The sequence below is a fragment of the Rhinatrema bivittatum genome, chromosome 6, assembly GCF_901001135.1.
Source record: "Rhinatrema bivittatum chromosome 6, aRhiBiv1.1, whole genome shotgun sequence".
Classification (NCBI taxonomy): domain Eukaryota; kingdom Metazoa; phylum Chordata; class Amphibia; order Gymnophiona; family Rhinatrematidae; genus Rhinatrema; species Rhinatrema bivittatum.
This window is the reverse complement of record NC_042620.1, coordinates 23077764-23100055: the sequence shown is the minus strand read 5'-3', so window position 1 is coordinate 23100055 and position 22292 is coordinate 23077764. Positions and strand designations below refer to the sequence as shown.

Genomic DNA, 22292 nt, shown 5'->3' with positions numbered 1-22292 from the left:
AAAAAACTCTGCCTGCATAAATTTCCCTTCTTCTTATCGATGTGTGGTACAAGGAAATTTGCTTTTTGCAGCAAACGAAAACCAAAAAAAGTGGCGCTGAAGTCCGCAATAGCAAATATCTGATCGAGATGATCTAGAGAGGCTGATGTGTGGCCTTCTGCACCTTTAAGAGATGGCAAGATGGGTGGGACGCAGGGGCTGAATCGTCCCAGAAGAAAACTGTAAAATTACCCCAGAACAAACATTTGACCCCACAAATTTTATTCAGAAAACCAGGAAGAGGAATCTCCTTTTCAACCTCTGCATTTCCATTTCCCAGGATAGACCTTGGATAGACCTTGGATAGACCTTACCCCCTCTCAGCTCGTCTAAACACAGCAATCTAACACTACAGATTAGAAAAATAATTACTCTATCTTCTGTTTCCCTTCCGCTCATTCATTTTCCAGTCTCAACATTTTTCTCACGTTAGACATATTTCTGCATTTTTCCTTCCCTCTCCTGTAAGCTTTCATTTAATAACGTCCACTCGTTGTTAGTAGCATACCATATACATGATCCATTTTCCGTACCACAAACCAAAGAAAAGTCCGAAATAGGGAAAGATATAATCAACGTACCCAATGAACCTTTCCTAAAAGTGTTTCAATGTGTACCTCAATGCCACCAAAAAAAGAAAACAACCTTCCTAAAGTGAACCTACCACTGGTTCTAAAGTGTAATCATAGTTCCCAAAAGGCCAATCTCAAATGTATCCACTTTTCAGCCGACAAAATTTTTTTTTTTTTTTTGCAAATAAAAATACACTTAGCGGGCCGAGTTTCGAAAGGACATGTCTCAGGAGAAATCAGAAAAGATGGATGCCTGACAGCCACAACACGTTTGCTAGATAATGGTTTTCCACTGATGCAGATCCTTTCAAAGCATGGCACATAATGGGTTTTGACTACATTAGTACTTTAGTTAAGTGGATGTAAGTGGATTTTATTTGGATTATATGTGGAGCCTTTAGCTTTTTGGGGCCGATGATTACAATTTAGAACTACCACTGCGTGTTGCCAGTAGCTTCACTTTATGAAGGTCCTTCATGTTTTCTATAGATAAAACGGCTGGTGCCATTTCCCATACTCACATCCCTGAATCAATACTTCACCAATCTCCAGAACAAAAAAAATCTAAACTACTATTGCAAACAACCCTTTCAGATTCCAGCATTTTGACATGTCTCAATGACTAACTTTATTGCATTCAGTTTTTCTCTGTTACCATTAAAGATATTTCATTGTGTCTCCAAGAATCTTATGAATTAAATGTATACTTCCAAATGAAACACTCATGCTATCTTTTAAGACCCGTACATACTTTTTTACGACCCTGTATTTCAGAACATACTCCTATTTATTATCTCTGCTACATCCTGCATTTTCAAGCCCTGGTCCTCAAATTCTCAAATGAAGTCATGGTCATTGATAAAGCTAATTTCATCATACTTAAAGTCATGAAATATGTTGACTAATAGTTGCACACACTGTTGCTCCATTTCCCAGCAGATTTGGAGGTCTTTACACTTTGCATATAAGCCAGCTGTATCTTGTTTTTACCATTATATTCACATAGACGGTGGTTCTTCCCAGTCCTCAGTACAGATTCACCAATGGGCACTTATATACAGTAGGGATGTCACCATCATGAACACATGATTTACAGCGGTTCTCCTTCTGGTTACCATATCACTCAGGACTTGCTGCATCCCTCTCTGGAATTCTTCCTGGGCATTTGAGTATTTTAAATGTCTCCATTATGACTGACCTCCATTAAAATTGCCCCTTTCAGGTCGGTGCACAAGTTCTCACACTTCTTACCACACAAAAATATATTCTCCTAGTTGATCTCTGTTACTTTATGATGTCTCATAGCTTCATCTTTTCTATTAAAGTTGTAGATCATTGGCAAAACTCGCTGGTTTGCATTTGGAGGACATTTTTTTCAAATGGATTTTGCTGAGTAATTATTACGGGGTTATCAGGCTAATTAACCTGGTAGAGAATTGCCCCTCAAGGACTGGTGGGCTTTCACACTGGGCATGCGTTTAGCTGCATCGAAAAGAAGTGTCCCCAGGGAAATGCTTTGGACAGGGAATAAACAATGAGCATGCCTTTGCATTTTCAGTTATGCATACGCTGTTGTACCTCTGTTCCTCTGCCCGCAGAAATAGCAGGTAGAAAGCGCATGGGAGCACTTTGTAAGTGCGCACCTTTAGCTGACATTCAAAAGGAAGCTCCCTGGGTAGTTAGCTAAATGATGTGTCAGGACTGATGTGAACGGTTTCCAGGTTGATGTGGATCACTACCATGCATTCTCTGCATGCCAAACATTTCACACAAGATCTCTGGAAGCTTAGTTTGCATTGCCTGCAGGAGACACTACAGGACTCCATCTTGATTTTTTTTTATGGCAAATTCTGGCAACACGGTCACACTTCACAGTTCCCCCAGTACCAAATTTGCCTGCAGGCCTACAGCTCTCAAAAAAGAGAAGTTTCATAAGAGCCAACTGGCAGTAAACTCTTTCCAGGTCTCTCAGGCATCGTTATTAAGCATCTTTGATGCTGTTACTGCAGGTAAGGCAATAAGAGAAGGTTTCCATCACTGTCATTATGACCTCAGCGAAAGCTGCGCGCAATTGCAATTTCAGGTACAGGAAAAATGCAGAGCTTGCAGATGTTAAACTTGAGCGTATAGCGGAAGAGGTAAGAGAAGGGTGTGGGAAGAGACCAAAACGTAAACACGGGGGGGGGAATCTGTTTTAGCTTGAGTATGTGAAGAGCCCTTGCTGGGGGTGGGGAGTGTGACAGCAGAGTTTATTTTTGCAAGGATTTTTTTTTTTCAGCTTTGTCTCTTCTCAGCAACCCATATAAAGCCGTGCATACGAATGTATTATTAGCCGCAGCATTTACATGACAATTGCAGTTTTTCATGCACTCCTGAACTCAGCCCATACTGGACTTGACAGCATTACTGAGTAGCCACAGGCAACCACAAAGGCCTTAAATCAGAAAAGGATATCAGACAGTAATAAATAACAAATTAAATCCTTACACGGAGTCTAGATGGAGGTTTGCCGTGATTAGCATAATGTTGCAGAACACATTTACGCTTGCATTTAAACATTTCTTCTTGCACATGCTCTCCGGAGAAGAAAATGAGTTGTTGGGTTTTTCTTTTCTGCCTGTACATCTGCTCTGTTTGTGTTCAGTATATATAAAGCAAATGTAAGAATGACAGCAGTTTTATACCAAAAGAATAAGGAATAAATTGTGTTTCCACTGTCTGAAACATGGTGATAGAGATTATTTGTACACTCTCAGAGGTTTCCTGCCTTTCCAGGGAAACAGCCCTGCTGAATAATATTTTTGTAGGATTTATGACTGTATGGAGCACGCTGATCGTATCCTGAAAATGCATGAAAAAAGACATCAACGAATGCGATATCAAACATAAATCTAATGAGCAAGATGGTCAGCCCATGAAATATGGTGAGGAAGAAGAGCAAAACGTCTCTCCCATGTGGAAAGGAAATTCTATGATTGCTGAGTTCGGAAGCCAAATTTATCCTCTTCCCAAGGGATTCAGATCTGATATTCTTTTGACAAGTGCATTCCAATTTACCTTCCCTTGCCTGAGAGAGAGATCTTAAGTCAGGAGGCACTCTCCATGGACTGGCCTTCGGGTTTCTAAGTTATTTCCCCTCCAGGGGGAGGCCCTATAGACCGCGGGAGACAATTAATGAGGACCTCGGTGAAGGCCCCTTAAGACTTGATTTCTAAATTGATCACATGGGAGGAAACATTAGGTGAACAAGGTCCTAGGAGTTCTAGCCCTAACTCTGCCATTTATCTCTGTGCATGACCCAAGGAAAGTTACTCATTCCTCTGTTCTTCAGTTGGCCAATCTATAATAACAGGCACTTAACTTGTAAGTTATTTTTTGCCAGGGGCAGTCACTGTGTAGCTCTCTGTAAAATGTCATGCCATGTACAGCACTATGTTAAAAAACCGAATACTACTAGTGATGATTTTTCACTATTGAATAAATATAAAGTGTTATTGTATAGTTACTAGAATGGACTGTTCACCTTCATTTAGTACTTATCAGGATCTGGTGCATGGGGTAAAGGTGGTGGACTAACATGGTAACACAATGTTACTATGGCAGATAAAGATAAAAATGGTCCAACTAGTCTGCCCAGCAAGCCTTCTATTAAGAGTGGTAGTAACTGCCACTCCGATCAGAATACTCCGAAACATTATGTTAAGGGTAGTCACAACTGCCACTCCATGCAAGTTACCCCAAGCATTATGTTAAGGGTAGTCACAACTGCCACTCCATGCAAGTTACCCCAAGCATTACATTAAGCATAGTAGCAACTGCCACTCCATGCAGGTTACCCCAAGCATTACGTTAAGTGTAGTAGCAACTGCCACTCCATGCAGGTTACCCCAAGCATTATGTTAAGGGTAGCTGCAACTGCCACTCCATGCAGGTTATCCCAAGCATTATGTTAAGGGTAGCTGCAACTGCCACTCCATGCAGGTTATCCCAAGCATTATGTTAAGGTTAGTCACAACTGCCACTCCATGCAAGTTACCCCAAGCATTATGTTAAGGGTAGTAGCAACTGCCATTCCATGCAGGTTACCCCAAGCATTACGTTAAGCGTAGTAGCAACTGCCACTCCATGCAGGTTACCCCAAGCATTATGTTAAGGGTAGCTGCAACTGCCACTCCATGCAGGTTATCCCAAGCATTATGTTAAGGGTAGCTGCAACTGCCACTCCATGCAGGTTATCCCAAGCATTACGTTAAGTGTAGTAGCAACTGCCACTCCATGCAGGTTACCCCAAGCATTATGTTAAGGGTAGCTGCAACTGCCACTCCATGCAGGTTATCCCAAGCATTATGTTAAGGGTAGCTGCAACTGCCACTCCATGCAGGTTATCCCAAGCATTATGTTAAGGTTAGTCACAACTGCCACTCCATGCAAGTTACCCCAAGCATTATGTTAAGGGTAGTAGCAACTGCCATTCCATGCAGGTTACCCCAAGCATTACGTTAAGCGTAGTAGCAACTGCCACTCCATGCAGGTTACCCCAAGCATTATGTTAAGGGTAGCTGCAACTGCCACTCCATGCAGGTTATCCCAAGCATTATGTTAAGGGTAGCTGCAACTGCCACTCCATGCAGGTTATCCCAAGCATTATGTTAAGGTTAGTCACAACTGCCACTCCATGCAAGTTACCCCAAGCATTATGTTAAGGGTAGTAGCAACTGCCATTCCATGCAGGTTACCCCAAGCATTACGTTAAGCGTAGTAGCAACTGTCACTCCATGCAGGTTACCCCAAGCATTATGTTAAGGGTAGCAGCAACTGCCACGCCATGCAGTTACCCCAAGCATTATGTTAAGGGTAGCATCAACTGCCACTCCATGCAGGTTACCCCAAGCATTATGTTAAGGGTAGCCGCAACTGCCACTCCATGCAGGTTACCCCAAGCATTATGTTAAGGGTAGCAGCAACTGCCACTCCATGCAGTTACCCCAAGCATTATGTTAAGGGTAGCAGCAACTGCCACTCCATGCAGGTTACCCCAAGCATTATGTTAAGGTTAGTCACAACTGCCACTCCATGCAGGTTACCCCAAGCATTATGTTAAGAGTAGCCGCAACTGCCACTCCATGCAGGTTACCCCAAGCATTATGTTAAGGTTAGTCACAACTGCCACTCCATGCAATTTACCCCAAGCATTATGTTAAGGGTAGCAGCAACTGCCACTCCATGCAGTTACCCCAAGCATTATGTTAAGGATAGTCACAACTGCCACTCCATGCAGGTTACCCCAAGCATTATGTTAAGGTTAGTCACAACTGCCACTCCATGCAAGTTATCCCAAGCATTATGTTAAGGGTAGCTGCAACTGCCACTCCATGCAGGTTACCCCAAGCATTATGTTAAGGTTAGTCACAACTGCCACTCCATGCAGGTTACCCCAAGCATTATGTTAAGGGGTAGTCACAACTGCCACTCCATGCAGGTTACCCCAAGCATTATGTTAAGGTTAGTCACAACTGCCACTCCATGCAGGTTACCCCAAGCATTATGTTAAGGGTAGCCGCAACTGCCACTCCATGCAGGTTACCCCAAGCATTATGTTAAGGGTAGCAGCAACTGCCACTCCATGCAGTTACCCCAAGCATTATGTTAAGGGTAGCAGCAACTGCCACTCCATGCAGTTACCCCAAGCATTATGTTAAGGGTAGTAGCAACTGCCACTCCGATCAGAATACTCCGAAGCATTATGTTAAGGTTAGTCGCAACTGCCACTCCATGCAGGTTACCCCAAGCATTATGTTAAGGGTAGTCGCAACTGCCACTCCATGCAGGTTACCCCAAGCATTATGTTAAGGGTAGTCGCAACTGCCACTCCATGCAGGTTACCCCAAGCATTATGTTAAGGGTAGTCGCAACTGCCACTCCATGCAGGTTACCCCAAGCATTATGTTAAGGGTAGCAGCAACTGCCACTCCATGCAGTTACCCCAAGCATTATGTTAAGGATAGTCACAACTGCCACTCCATGCAGGTTACCCCAAGCATTATGTTAAGGGTAGTCACAACTGCCACTCCATCGAGGTTACCCCAAGCATTATGTTAAGGGTAGCCGCAACTGCCACTCCATGCAGGTTACCCCAAGCATTATGTTAAGGTTAGTCACAACTGCCACTCCATGCAAGTTACCCCAAGCATTATGTTAAGGGTAGCCACAACTGCCACTCCATGCAGGTTACCCCAAGCATTATGTTAAGGGTAGCAGCAACTGCCACTCCATGCAGTTACCCCAAGCATTATGTTAAGGATAGTCACAACTGCCACTCCATGCAGGTTACCCCAAGCATTATGTTAAGGGTAGCCGCAACTGCCACTCCATGCAGGTTACCCCAAGCATTATGTTAAGGTTAGTCACAACTGCCACTCCATGCAAGTTACCCCAAGCATTATGTTAAGGGTAGCCACAACTGCCACTCCATGCAGGTTACCCCAAGCATTATGTTAAGGGTAGCAGCAACTGCCACTCCATGCAGTTACCCCAAGCATTATGTTAAGGATAGTCACAACTGCCACTCCATGCAGGTTACCCCAAGCATTATGTTAAGGTTAGTCACAACTGCCACTCCATGCAAGTTATCCCAAGCATTATGTTAAGGGTAGCTGCAACTGCCACTCCATGCAGGTTACCCCAAGCATTATGTTAAGGTTAGTCACAACTGCCACTCCATGCAGGTTACCCCAAGCATTATGTTAAGGTTAGTCACAACTGCCACTCCATGCAGGTTACCCCAAGCATTATGTTAAGGGGTAGTCACAACTGCCACTCCATGCAGGTTACCCCAAGCATTATGTTAAGGTTAGTCACAACTGCCACTCCATGCAGGTTACCCCAAGCATTATGTTAAGGGTAGCCGCAACTGCCACTCCATGCAGGTTACCCCAAGCATTATGTTAAGGGTAGCAGCAACTGCCACTCCATGCAGTTACCCCAAGCATTATGTTAAGGATAGTCACAACTGCCACTCCATGCAGGTTACCCCAAGCATTATGTTAAGGGTAGCAGCAACTGCCACTCCATGCAGGTTACCCCAAGCATTATGTTAAGGTTAGTCACAACTGCCACTCCATGCAGGTTACCCCAAGCATTATGTTAAGGGTAGCCGCAACTGCCACTCCATGCAGGTTACCCCAAGCATTATGTTAAGGTTAGTCACAACTGCCACTCCATGCAATTTACCCCAATCATTATGTTAAGGGTAGCCGCAACTGCCACTCCATGCAGGTTACCCCAAGCATTATGTTAAGGGTAGCAGCAACTGCCACTCCATGCAGTTACCCCAAGCATTATGTTAAGGATAGTCACAACTGCCACTCCATGCAGGTTACCCCAAGCATTATGTTAAGGTTAGTCACAACTGCCACTCCATGCAAGTTATCCCAAGCATTATGTTAAGGGTAGCTGCAACTGCCACTCCATGCAGGTTACCCCAAGCATTATGTTAAGGTTAGTCACAACTGCCACTCCATGCAGGTTACCCCAAGCATTATGTTAAGGTTAGTCACAACTGCCACTCCATGCAGGTTACCCCAAGCATTATGTTAAGGTTAGTCACAACTGCCACTCCATGCAGGTTACCCCAAGCATTATGTTAAGGGGTAGTCACAACTGCCACTCCATGCAGGTTACCCCAAGCATTATGTTAAGGTTAGTCACAACTGCCACTCCATGCAGGTTACCCCAAGCATTATGTTAAGGGTAGCCGCAACTGCCACTCCATGCAGGTTACCCCAAGCATTATGTTAAGGGTAGCAGCAACTGCCACTCCATGCAGTTACCCCAAGCATTATGTTAAGGGTAGCAGCAACTGCCACTCCATGCAGTTACCCCAAGCATTATGTTAAGGGTAGTAGCAACTGCCACTCCGATCAGAATACTCCGAAGCATTATGTTAAGGTTAGTCGCAACTGCCACTCCATGCAGGTTACCCCAAGCATTATGTTAAGGGTAGTCGCAACTGCTACTCCATGCAGGTTACCCCAAGCATTATGTTAAGGGTAGTCGCAACTGCCACTCCATGCAGGTTACCCCAAGCATTATGTTAAGGGTAGCAGCAACTGCCACTCCATGCAGTTACCCCAAGCATTATGTTAAGGATAGTCACAACTGCCACTCCATGCAGGTTACCCCAAGCATTATGTTAAGGGTAGTCACAACTGCCACTCCATGCAGGTTACCCCAAGCATTATGTTAAGGGTAGCCGCAACTGCCACTCCATGCAGGTTACCCCAAGCATTATGTTAAGGTTAGTCACAACTGCCACTCCATGCAAGTTACCCCAAGCATTATGTTAAGGGTAGCCACAACTGCCACTCCATGCAGGTTACCCCAAGCATTATGTTAAGGGTAGCAGCAACTGCCACTCCATGCAGTTACCCCAAGCATTATGTTAAGGATAGTCACAACTGCCACTCCATGCAGGTTACCCCAAGCATTATGTTAAGGTTAGTCACAACTGCCACTCCATGCAAGTTATCCCAAGCATTATGTTAAGGGTAGCTGCAACTGCCACTCCATGCAGGTTACCCCAAGCATTATGTTAAGGTTAGTCACAACTGCCACTCCATGCAGGTTACCCCAAGCATTATGTTAAGGTTAGTCACAACTGCCACTCCATGCAGGTTACCCCAAGCATTATGTTAAGGGGTAGTCACAACTGCCACTCCATGCAGGTTACCCCAAGCATTATGTTAAGGGTAGCCGCAACTGCCACTCCATGCAGGTTACCCCAAGCATTATGTTAAGGGTAGCAGCAACTCCCACTCCATGCAGTTACCCCAAGCATTATGTTAAGGGTAGCAGCAACTGCCACTCCATGCAGGTTACCCCAAGCATTATGTTAAGGGTAGTCGCAACTGCCACTCCATGCAGGTTACCCCAAGCATTATGTTAAGGGTAGTCACAACTGCCTCTCCATGCAGGTTACCCCAAGCATTATGTTAAGGGTAGTCGCAACTGCCATTCAACCCCCAAGTTTTCTGGTAAGTGTAGTAGCAACTGCCATTCCGTGCAGATTATCCCAATACAGAAATGGAAACTTTAGGTGTAATAGAAAAGTTATCCCATTTCTTCATTTCCCATTCTCTAGTCAGCAGGAATCCTCTGGGTTTCTCCCATGCACTTTTGAATTCTATCACCGTTCTTGTCTTCACCACCTCCTCCAGGAGGGCATTCCAGGCATCCACCACTCTCTCCATGAAGAAATATTTCCTGACATTGTTACTGAGTCTTCCTCCTTGGAGTTTCATATCATGATTCTTATTTTTACAGCATCCTTTCCATTGGAAGAGATACTATTTTTGTGCATCTTTGATTCCTTTCCGGTATTTGAAGGTCTGTATCCTATCTTCCCTGTGTCTTCTCTCTTCCAGGATATACATATTAAGGTATTTCAGTCTCATCTAATATGGCTTTCCGTACAGACCCCACATCATTTTGGTTGCCTTTCTCTGGATTGCTTCTATTTTCTCCTTATTTTAATTAAAAAAAAGGTCTCTAGAACTGAACATAGCATTCCAGTTGAGGCCTAACTAAGCATCTGTACGGGGCCCATTATCACATCCTTTTATCTCCTGGTTATGCCTCTTTCAAAGCATCCCAGCATCCCCCTGGCCTTAACCGCAGTCTTGTCACATGCACCACCCCAACCATGTATGGGCATGGTCGGGGTGGGGCATGGACATTCTGGAATTTTTACCTGGAATTAGTGCGGAAATACTTATGTGCACTGGTGCACGCTGGGGTCCCCTGCCACATAACTTTACTTCTGCTATGGGTGATGTGTAAATGATAAAATAATCTAGGCAGATCAGCGGGGTTTTAAGGGTTGGGGCTAGCGGGGGAAGGAAGGCTATTAAACTAAGAAGGTTTGGGTGTTCTAATCCTGAACTGGGCAAACTGGGAATGAACTTGGAAAACTGGCCATGGCATCAGCATGCTTTTTAAATAACCCCAGTTACGCGGTAGAAACAGCATGTGCCCACCTAACATTGGGTGCAAATGGGTGCACTGTCATGCTATTTTATAACATGCGTGCATATATGCGCGTACAGTATAAAATTGCCGAGTCCCTGGGTATGGGCTGACTAACGCGCGCTCATATGCGCCGGCACGCCGGTTTGAAAGTTACTGTCTAAGCCTTTTGGAAAAGCCAAGTCTTGATATCTTCTCAGAAAGCTAGGAAGCTCTCCTGCAGGCATACTTCCTTCGGAATTTGTTTCCAGAGAACTGAATCTGCTTCCAAAATCCCAACGAAATACACTCCAGGGTCTTGCTGCAATCCTCATCCTCCTCCTGAAGTGCCAACTTGGATACAGAGGTCGGGAACCAGTTCTCTCTGGGCTCAACTTTCCTCTTTGGTTTTGTCCGTGTCTCCCAGTCTTGACCATGCGTTCATGTCTTTCTCACAAAATACTCTTGGGTTTTTTTCCCTCTATCTTTTGTTCCTGCTATAATTCCCTCTTCATGAGTTAGTTTGCCACCAAACTAGTGCATAACCAGCAAATCTTATTTTCCTTTTGACCAGATCTTCTGTCAAGGCTCGTCCACCTGTCATCATCTTATGCATTCATCCATTTCAAATACAATCAGCATCCATCCATCTGAAATATGTTGCTACAGAAGAATTCCAAAGATCAGCTGAAAGCCTTTTTAGCTATTTTTCAGAATTCTTCTGTAGCGGCAGATGTCATATGTGTGTACCTTCATTATAACCTCTTTGCTATAAGCTCATGTTTTATTTCCACATCTTACCCCAGGAAGATGAATATATTCAGCGGCGTTTTATTTAAACCTGAGGTGCTCCTTACGAAAAGCTTTATAATCCCCCAAATCATTAGCTTTCACAATCCCTTTTTTTCCTTTGTTAAACATTTTTCATCTTCAATAAAAATTTTTATAAAAGTATATTTTTTTAAAATATATATCTTTCTTTAAAGTAAGGAAAGCAGTGCAGTTTTCCTGTGCCTAGCCAGGCTAACCTCACAGCTCTGAAGTCAGTTCTTGCTCAGAATTAATTTTATGAGTCCAAACTAAAAAAATTGATTTTGGTTCCACCTACCAAAGGGAAAGTATTTCTTTTTTAATGAATGCACGTGCACAATTGTCATGGCTGGGAGTGTATCCATTTTTTTAACACCCACCGTGAATTCCTTTTGTATTGTAAGAGAGGGAGAGGTCTGGGGAGAGCGTGCTACATACTTTGATATGATGAAAATATATTTAAGAGTTTCCTTTTTAAAGCATGTAAGTTAAGATCAAAATCAAATAAAGGGAAAACTAGGATAGCCTGGAGCAAGATAACATGTCTGAGCTTCCCCATCCTGTCAGGAACTTCCCTAGACCTAGGATTGCTCTTCCCACTAGGTAAGTGAGGATTGTACCAGCAGGAGAGGGTTTATAGAAACATAGAAACATAGAAATGATGGCAGAAGAAGACCAAACAGCCCATCCGGTCTGCCCAGCAAGCCTCGCACTTTTGTTTGTTTTTTTTTCTCATACTTATCTGTTACTCTTGGCCCTTAGTAACCTTTTGGTTCCATTTCCCTTCCACCCCTACCATTAATGCAGAGAGCAGTGTCGGAGCTGCATCTAAGTGAAATATCTAGCTTAATTAGTCAGGGGTAGTAACCGCCGCAACAAGCAAGCCACACCCACGCCCATCTGCCCACCCAGACTATGTAATTCAGTCCTTGTTGGTTGTCTGTATATAGATCCACTTTTCTTCATTCCCCCTGCTGTTGAAGCAGAGAGCTGTGCTAGATATGCGTGAAGTATCGGTCTTTCTCCCCTGCCGTTGAAGCAGAGAGCTATGCTGGATATGCGTGAAGTATCGGTCTTCACGCATATCCGGAGGGGGAGTCGGTTTTGTACCTGACCAAGTGCTCCTGGTGTTGACGGGCTCTGAGGGGTTCAGTCACCCTCTAGAGCTGCCGAGAATCAGGCATCCTCACTAGCGTTCTCACTCTCCCACCCAGTCTGTGGGAATTGGGAGTGGGAGTACTGGGGAGCTATATTAAAGGTCAGAAGGGTTGGGATTGTTTTGATCATCACAGCTTACGGAGTAACGGGATTCATGACATCCAGCCCATTCAAGTATTGGCCTAAAAGTAAATCCCATGTTACTCTCGAGTGGGCTCTGGGATCTATGAGTATTTAGATTTTATGTAGCAAAGGGTTTGGATACGTATACAACGAAATGTTATTGCAGGTTATGGGTACAGTTGAATCATGCCCAGATTGTTACTGACTGGTCCTGTGGTTGAGTTCAGCAGTGGACACTGGTTGTGGGCTAGTAGCCATTGAAGATATTGAGATGACAGTGCGGTTGATCTTGGACAGCAGTTCCTAAAGTCCTGAGATGCGACCACAAATGAGGTCAGAAAATCCTCATTTGGGGTCGCGAGCACAACCATGTGGCAAGAAAAGCAGTGCAGTTAGCACCATGTGGCCCTCTGATGCACACAGCAAGCTCACCCTTTCTGTTCAGCCATGTGTGCTTGGAGTGCTGGCTGAGGAGAGTGCATTGCTGTCCCTCTAGTCTAGTGCCTGCCGCTAGCAGAGAGTGAAGAGCTGGTACCAGGTCAGTGAAACTGCCAGTCTCTACCTCTGCTTCTCTTCCCAGCATTTAGTAGGAATCTGCAATCGTTTTTCATGAATTAGGCAATTCGGAATGGTTTGGGAGAGCCGAAAAATGATTGAATTTTTTCCGAAATGTCAGAAAAAATTCATTTTTGAGTTAGTGTGCCCTAACCCGAAAATAGGGGGCCCCCCCAAAAAAAACCCCTGAACCGAGGGAAAAATGAAATTCCCGTGGGGCCCTGAAACGAAGCGCGACACGAAATTTTTACCCGAAGCACATCTCTAGCATTTAGTGCCACCTGAGGCCTAGGTCTGTTCTCACCTCACCGCCGCTAGGCCTGACTCCACTCCCCTCACTGTTGATCACCGCGACCAGCCGGTCACCATTTTCCCTCTCCTCTGTGCCAATCACTCCACCAGCCGAATGCCAATTTTCCTCCCCTCTATGCCAGAGCTCTATTTGTTAGGTTTTTTTTTTTGTTTTATTCATTTTTTAGGTCTTTATTATTCACCTGTCTTATTGTTTTTAGTTTGTTCATTTTGTGCTAGCAACAATTTTAATGCTATTTGATATATTTTAATGTTTTCAGTTTTGTTATTATAGGAATGTTTTATTTGTTTTACCATTTTTTATGGAAAAGTAGTTGATTGAGAGAGTGGAAAGGATGAGGGTACGAGAGAAGGGATGGCAGATCATTGGCTGTGAGGCAAGGCTTGGTGAGACAGGGGATCATTGCTGTGTGTGTGTGTGCGCATGTGTGATTTAGAGTGTGCAGGATTCATGGAAGGAGGCAAGAGAGTAAAAGAAGGACAAAGTATATAAAAACATAAAACAAATAAGTAGGTAAAGCAAGCTTCCCTGCATGGATTTGTAGAAGGTGTGGCTGAGACCATGGAGGGTTTGTGGTGGTGGTATGTTGGGGGAGTGGGTATATGAGGGGGTATGTGTGGTATTGGATGGGATTACATGGGAGAGGATATTATCTGAGTGTGTAGTGGGTGTGGGTGGGTGGAGGAAGTGTGCATTTGTAGATGTGGGTGGGTATAAGGCAATGTGTAATATGTTGTGTGTGGGTGTCTAGGGAATCGTTCTGCTGGGGTGGGTGGGGGTTTGTGGGGATAGAAGGAGTGGGAGGGATTATGTGCGTAGGAGGGTTGTGGGGTGTGCGGCTGTGTGTGTGTGTGTAGGCAGTGGATGTGATTGTGGGCTGTGTGCAAGTTAGATATGTGCGGAGAGGTTGTGTGTGTGGGGGGGGGGGGGAGGTGTCGGAGGAGTATGGGTGTGTACAGATATGCGAAGGGATGTAAGCGAGTCTGTAGCTGTCGCTCTGTGTGTTGGAGATGGATGCCTGAAACTCAGAAACCCCCCCAAAAAGTAAAGAGGTGAGCATGGTTTTAAAAGTTGGGGTTAACAGGGTAAAAGGGAGGCTATTTAGGGGGTTAGGAAGTTCCATCCTTTACCTGGGGAAACTGGGAATTGCATCAGCGTGTGTGTCTACTAAAATCCCCATGAGGACAATACATACACTGGCTGAAAATCAGAATTACTTCCCCAGATTAACAATATATCCAAATAATAGTGGTAAGCATATAGGGGTAGATTTCCAAAGGGTTGCGCGCGTATCCTACCCCTGCCTCCCCCTGCATGCGCCGAGCCTATCTTGCCTCCAGAACAGCCACCGGGCCGGGGGATGGAGAGCCGGCGCGTGAAAGTTACGCCTGCCTCCAGGCAGGCGTAACTTCTTCAATAAAGGTCAGGGGGGGTTAAATAGGGGAAGAGAGGGGAAGGTGTGGGGGGGTGGTGGTGGAAGGAAAGTTCCCTCCAAGGCCGCTCCGATTTCGTAACGGCCTTGGAGGGAACGGAGGCAGGCTGCTCAGCTCGGCGCGCAGGTTGCACAATTGTGCACCCCCCTTACGTAGGGGAGGTGCACAATGCATGTTATGCATTGTGCATAACATGCATGTTATGCATTGTGCAACAAATTATGCCCGCGCGCATGTTATAAAATCTGGCCCATATTGAATTTTAAATGCCCTAATATATATCTTTAAAATATCATTTTTTTCATAAAAAATACATACCGATTTTAATATAGTTCAACTTACGTATGTCTTGTAGATACCCTTTACATAATACTTTCAAATTAACTTGTACCTACATTATGCATGAACTTCACATAGCAAATGCTCATATGCAAAAATATTTTAACAATAAATATCATATAAACAGATAAAAAAAATCACATACATACATGCACACTAGAGTACGCACTCACTCATATTTACAATCACCTATAAAAACACGTGACAAAAATGATGCTCAAAAAACCATAACTTTCCAATTCTATTTGCAGTTCATAAGCACTCCTTATTTGAAAATGCTGCTACTTCCACCTCGAGCTTCCTCAAGGAAACCAACTAATCCCTAAGAGACGATGCCGTTTTCAATCAAAATCTCAATCTTCATCTAAAAGAGAATCCCACTACTAAAATCCCCCCACTTACGCGCCAGAAGCGACATTGGCTCGCATGTTATAAACTGGCCGCGTCCCTTGGCGCGAGCCGGAAAACGTGCAAACATGTGCAGCCCGCGCGCCTGTATAAAAGTTACCAAACCTGTATGTTCTTCCGCTGTTTATCAGGTGCAAGTCTCAATAAAACTATAGCCAAATACGGACTGGCTGAGTGGCCTGCGTAAACGGGGGGAGTGCAGGCCGAAGACCCAGGGAGGTCTTGATGACCTAGAGACAGACTGGGCAAACCGGTGGACCAATTGGTAAAAAAAACCGGTCATTTCCTTCGCGCGCGCGCATGTCATAAAATGAGCTCTCTTGTGCGTTGGAAAGCTGACAGTTCCTAAGGAAAATGCATGAAAAGCAGTTGCTTGTGTAAGTGCTTAAAATTAGGAGCACGCGTACGCGTGTTAGGCGTATTTCGTGTAATACGCACGCACTTGCGTGGATGTTATAAGATTCGTGCATATGGGCACGCGCACGCTCGTTTAAACGTGACTGTCCCTGTTATTTGGCTAACTTGCTTAGGGCCTGATCTACTAAGGCTTTTCTTATATCTATATATACAAGCCGTTAAGCCCGTCACAACGGGCTACATTACATTTTTGTTTTCGGTCCATTTTCGAAAACAGCACCCTCCTACACTTTTTCTCCCTCATTCCCCCTTCCCCTCAGTCACTCACCCCTTCCCACCCTTCAGTCTTACTCACTATCTGTCTCCCACTGCCTCCTTCCCCTCACTCTCACCTCCCTCCCCTTCCCTCAGTCACTCCCACCTCTCTCCCCTTCCCTCAGTCACTCCCCACCCTGTCCCAATCCCATCCCCTCTCCCTCAGCCCTCCTCCACTCCCTTTTTCTCTGCTCCACAACTTCTTACCCTTCCACTTACTCACATCCCTGTCTCTCACCTCTCCCTCATTCTCCCTCTCCCCTCACTCTTCCCCACCCCCTACCTTCCTCCCTCTCAGTCCCTCCCCCTCCCTCTCACTCAGTCCCTCCCCCTTCCTGTCCCTCCCTCCCATTCAGTCCCTCCCCCTCACTCAATCCCTCCCTCCCTCTCACTCAGTCCCTCCATCCCTCCCACTCAGTCCCTCCGTCCCTCCCACTCCCTCCCTCCCTCTCACTCAGTCCCTCCCTCCCTCTCTCTCTCTCTCTCCTCCCTCCCTCGCTACTGGCCGCCGCTGCCGCCGCTCCTCACCCACAAATGCACTCTACTGCGCATTTGCGGGCCGTCGGTCATGGCCCATTTATAAGGTAGATTTATATATATATATATTCAGGGAGTTTTGTCTCCAGCCATTCACATTTTTTTTTTCCCCTTTTGCTAAATACATTTTCTTTAGAGACCTTCTCGATTTGGATTTCACTATCACGCAGGCCAATGGAAAAAAAAAAAAGTGAAATTCATGGAGTTCTATATATTCTTTATTGAATCTCACATTTTTGTTTTAAACATTTTTAATTAAAAAAAAAATCATCAAGTTTCATGCAGCGGCCGGGATATGCGCAATGGTTTCTAATCCCTTTTTTTGAACCTCCACCTCTGTCAAAATAAATGAGCCAAAAGCTCTAACGAGAAGCTGCCTGCAAGCCTGGTGCATGCCTTGTAATGGAACAGTAGGTTCTCTCCCATCGCAATGGCCAGCTTGAGTCTTCCTGCTGTGAAACCTACAAATTACTACAAAGTTCAATATGTGTATAATCTTCGCACCGAATAACAGTACTCCTTCAGGAAGTGAAGTTTATTTTAGGTTTTTGATTTTTTTTTTTCTTTTTGTCTGGCCCTAGTGCAACTGAAAACCCAAAGTATCTAGACTTTTTTTTTCTGTATGTTTCCGTTGGGCCTAGTCATCACTCCTTTTGTAGCTACGGAGAGGCTTCTGCTGCGATGACAGGCTTCTGGCAGGAAAGAAATCTGTGAGTGGCGCTGGCTGTGTAACGCGCTCACAGCACTGCGCTGATGTATCGTGGCACGGTAAACGTTTGTGCATGGATTCTGCCAGGGCAGACCCTTTGGAAAATGAAGCCCGGGGCCATCTGGTGATCTTGGCACTAGCTTTCACACCGCCTTTCCTTGTGAAGCGTGCAGCCAAAACTGATGTCTAAACAATTGATCTGTGCTAGAAGTAACTCTGAAAATGTACATTTCCAAACAGGATGCCAAGATATGTCTTGCTGACTTATCAGTGCCTAGTCTTTTAGATCAGAGGATGCCTGCATCACTGTTTTTTCTCCCATGAAATGCATCTATTATCGCCACAAACATAGTGGGGTACATTTTCAAAAACAGCGCGCGCGCGTACTTTTGTTCGCGAACCATGCGCGAACAAAAGTACGCTGGATTTTATAAGATACGTGCGTAGCCGCGCATATCTTATAAAATCCGGAGTCAGCGCGTGCTGCCTGTTCCCTCCGAGGCCACTCCGAAATCGGAGCGGTCTCGGAGGGAACTTTCCTTCCGCCTCCCCTTACCTTCCCCTCCCTTCCCCTACCAAACCCACCCCCCCCCCCCCCGGCCCTATCTAAACCCCCCCCCCCACCTTTGTCGGCAGATTTACGCCTACCCGAGGCAGGTGTAAATCTGCGCGTGCCAGCGGGCTGCTGGCGTGCCATCACCCGACCCGGGGGCTGGCCCGGAGGCCTCGGCCATGCCCCCGGACCCGCCCCGAACCACCCCCTGACCCCTGGACCCGCCCCAGATACGCCCCCTCCGCCCCTTTTACGAAGCCCCGGGACTTACGCGCGTCCCATACTACTAATGCCAGTAATAGCAATGGTTATTCACTAAGTCAATCTGATTAATAGTTGTTTATGGATTTCTACTCCAGGAACTTATCCAAACCTTTTTAAAACACAGCTAAGCTAACTGCCATAACCATATCCGCATGCAATGAATTCCATAGCTTAATCGTTCATTGAGTGAAAAAGAATTTACTCCACTTTGTTTTAAATGTGCTACATACTAACGTCATGGAGTGACCTCTGTCCTTCTATTATCTAAATGAGTAAACAACCGATTCACATCTACCCATTCTAGTCCTCTGATGATTTGGTAGACCTCCATCATATCCCCTCTCAGCCATCTCTTCTCCAAACTAAACAGCCCTAACCTCTTTAGCCTTTCCTCATAGGGGAGTCATTCCATCTCCTTTATCATTTTGGTCATCCTTCTCTGTACCTTCTCCAGTACTCAAGGTGCAGTCTCACCATGGAATAATACAGAGACATTATGACATTCTCCCAGGGCTGGCGGGAGGACTAAGCGGTCACCTAGGGTGCTAGAAGTGGGCGGAGTGACTTAATCATATATGAAGGCAGAAGTTTTGCAAGGAGGGAGCATATGCAGAATGGATCTGCGTGGGTTTAGTGGCAAGGGTGTAAACATTGCATGAGAGGGAGAGGGAGGGAGGGAGAAAGAGAGAGAGTGAGATAATGTCATGTCACGTGATCACCACTTGGGGCAGCAGCCAACCCACGTACCAGCACTGCATTCTCCATTTTGTTCACCATTCCCTTCCTAATAATTCCTAACATTCTGTTTGCTTTTTTGACTGCCGCAGCACATTGAAACGACGATTTCTATGTATTATCCACTAGGGATGTGAATCGGGTGCCCGATCGTTTCCCGGTTTTTTTTTTAGTGAAAAATCGTTTCGCTAACTCCCCATTAGTGCGCACTAACTCCTGTTAGTGCGCACTAACAAAAATAGCAAAAAATAACAAAAAGTAACAAAAATAAACTGTTTTCTGTTAGCGCGCACTAACCCAAAAAACAATTTTTACGAAAAATTGGGGGTAAAATTGATAGTTTCCTTCTTTTAACCGATTTTTAACAAATTTAGAAATATCGTATGATATTTCAATTCGTTAGAAAAACGATTCACATCCCTATTATCCACTATGACGCCTAGATCTCTTTCCTGGGTGGTAACCACAGCAAGGGTTATTTTTCCTTATATGCATCACCTTGCACTTGTCCACATGAAATTTCATTTGCCATTGGGATGCCCAATCTTCGAGCCTAGCAAGGTCCCCCTGCAGTTTATCACAATCTGCATGTGATTTAATTATGCTGAATAATTTTGTGTCATCTGCAAATTTGATTACTTCACTCTTTGTACCCCTTTTCTAAATCATTTATAAATATATTAAAAAGCACCAGTCCAAGTTCAGGCACCTGATGCACTCCACTGTTTACCTCTCTCCACTGAAAAAACTGACCATTTAATCCTACTCTCTGTTTCCTGACTTCTAACCAATTTGTAATCCACAAAAGTACATTGTCTCCCATCCCATGACTCACTACAATTCCTGAGTTACAGCTAATTTTCCTGTAAATAATCTGGTTTGCAATTTTTCAGGCAAGCCATGTTATGATCATTTGGGTAGCAGAATGCATGTTTATGAATGGCATTTCCTTTCTCTTGATGTCATCTCTCATTCTATTACTGTCTTGAAATGATTGGAAGCATGGGAAGCATTATACATGCCTTAGGAGTTGAGATGCAAATGACAAGGGCCCTGACTTTTATAGTTTGGGAAACCTATAAGCATGGGGGTAACATGCACGGCACGGCAGATACCACTATAAGCTTTCTGGAAAGACTGGATGGACCATTTGGTCCTTTTCTGCCATCATTTCATTTCCTTGTCAACCTCATGCCTGCAGTCACTCAGTTTTAAATTTACAAAAATTAAATGTTTTATTTCTAGAAAAACAGAATGCGTAAGATTGTACACTGGGTGACAGAGGAGGAAGTAGCCAAGAATTACGCTTATGTTGTCCAGTTGGCCTCAATTGCTTGGTGAATTAGTTTGTGCATTGACTGAGTTTAACTATTGCATTGTATTTCTGTTTTACCCCTTCTAGAGTCTGACATAGCTGACTTTGATGGGAGAAGCTCCCTTTTGTACAGGTTCAACCAGAAGCTGATGAGTACCTTCAAAGACGTGATATCTCTGAAGTTCAAGAGCATGCAGAGCGATGGAGTTTTGTTTCATGGGGAAGGACAACGTGGAGATTATATCACACTGGAGCTTCAAAAAGGGAAATTATCACTGCACATCAACCTGGGTACGGCGTTGTTTTTGTGTTATGGGTTTTCCTCATTGACCCATTTCTGCTCCTTTTATGTTCTCCCCATAACCTTGGTCAGTTCAGGTTTCCCTAAGTGGCTGGCTGAAAGAGAAGACTCCAGTAGACCTTCGGCCATCAGTAGGGATCACCATCAGAGTATGCCAACATTTCCTTGCTCCTTCACAGGTACCAAGTCTCTATTTCTACAGTACACCTTCTCGAAACCAGACCACACTGTGGAGCTCTAGTTTGAATCCGTTAGTGAATTTCATGATTTCAAGGGTAGCAGAATCCATCCATGTTTTTCTTTTTACCATGCAATAAATCATAACCTTTGGTATTCATTAACAAACAGAATTTTTTGTTTTTACATGCTGTATGTGCTACATCTCGTAGTTCAGCTATTGTATGGGAATTGGATTTTTTTCATAACATCAGCTTCCCATTAAATTGTATCTGATTCTCCTAAGTAGAAACAGCCGTTTTAGATGATAAATCAGTATATAAATCAATCGATTGTGATTATTCTGTTAGGAAAATCATCTCCTGCTATTTTAGCTATGAACAAGATAGCCGTTCTTAATCAGACATGCAGTGAATTATCAACACTTTGTTTCATTTTGGCATGGGGGACTAGTTTAATTATACGTATTGTACAGTAGCACCGGTACTAGATGACTTGTCTATACAAGTTATTAAGGTAGTTCTAGTACAGTACCGTGGCTTGCACAAATGGTCACAATAACATGGCGTCCTGCAATGCCAAAAATGTGCAGCCAGTGCTTTGGTATTTGCTATTTAATACAGGCACATGAATTATTTTCCGAATATGTCAAAGAGATGTCGATTTTGGAAATGTGGCAGGGGGACCCCTCTGTCGAGCAAATGATTCCCCCTCCCAGAAGTTTCTGCTTTCCCAAGGACTTGTAGTTTATTTGCTGAGACAGATGTTTACGGAAGAGATTGGAAAGCCGAAAGCTGCTCGATTAGTAGTCAGTCCGTTTTGAAGGGGTAGATTCTCCCCTCCTCCTACAGACTTCTCATTGGGTTACATCCAGGGCAGAAAATATTCCACCGAGATCCTGCACATATGATGAGGTTTAGCAGTGCATCCACGGGATTCCAGGGGGGTTTCAGTCTCTTCCCTTTTGGAACGTGATAAAAAGGATGATCAGGATTGCCATTTCTCTCACGGATCCCCTGGAAATACGGTGTCAGCAAGCAAGCGTGCGTCCTCTCCTGATGCCAGGTTTAGGGTGGCACCGGATTAGAGGATCCTGCTCGGAAGAGGGGATTGTGGGGTCATAGTGAATCCCCTCTCCAGATTCTTCTGGAATTCCATCTCCATAACTACCACCAGCAGCAGCTGCTGAAAAAGTCTCTGAGCTTTATTCCTGATACAACCTCTGCTAGACACAATCATTTCTTGTCAGATCAGAGGGCTACATTTGATTGTGTCAT

The 22292-nt window shown here is 44.6% G+C and overlaps 1 protein-coding gene across 1 annotated transcript in view; it reads left to right on the top strand.

The window, feature by feature from the left end:
- Window positions 1-22292, top strand: part of CNTNAP5 (contactin associated protein like 5) — a 690244-nt gene that overhangs the window by 202513 nt on the left and 465439 nt on the right. The window contains exon 4 of the mRNA XM_029605214.1: window positions 20625-20828. Within this exon, the coding sequence (XP_029461074.1) occupies window positions 20625-20828 (204 nt within the window). The remainder of the gene's footprint in view (window positions 1-20624; window positions 20829-22292) is intronic.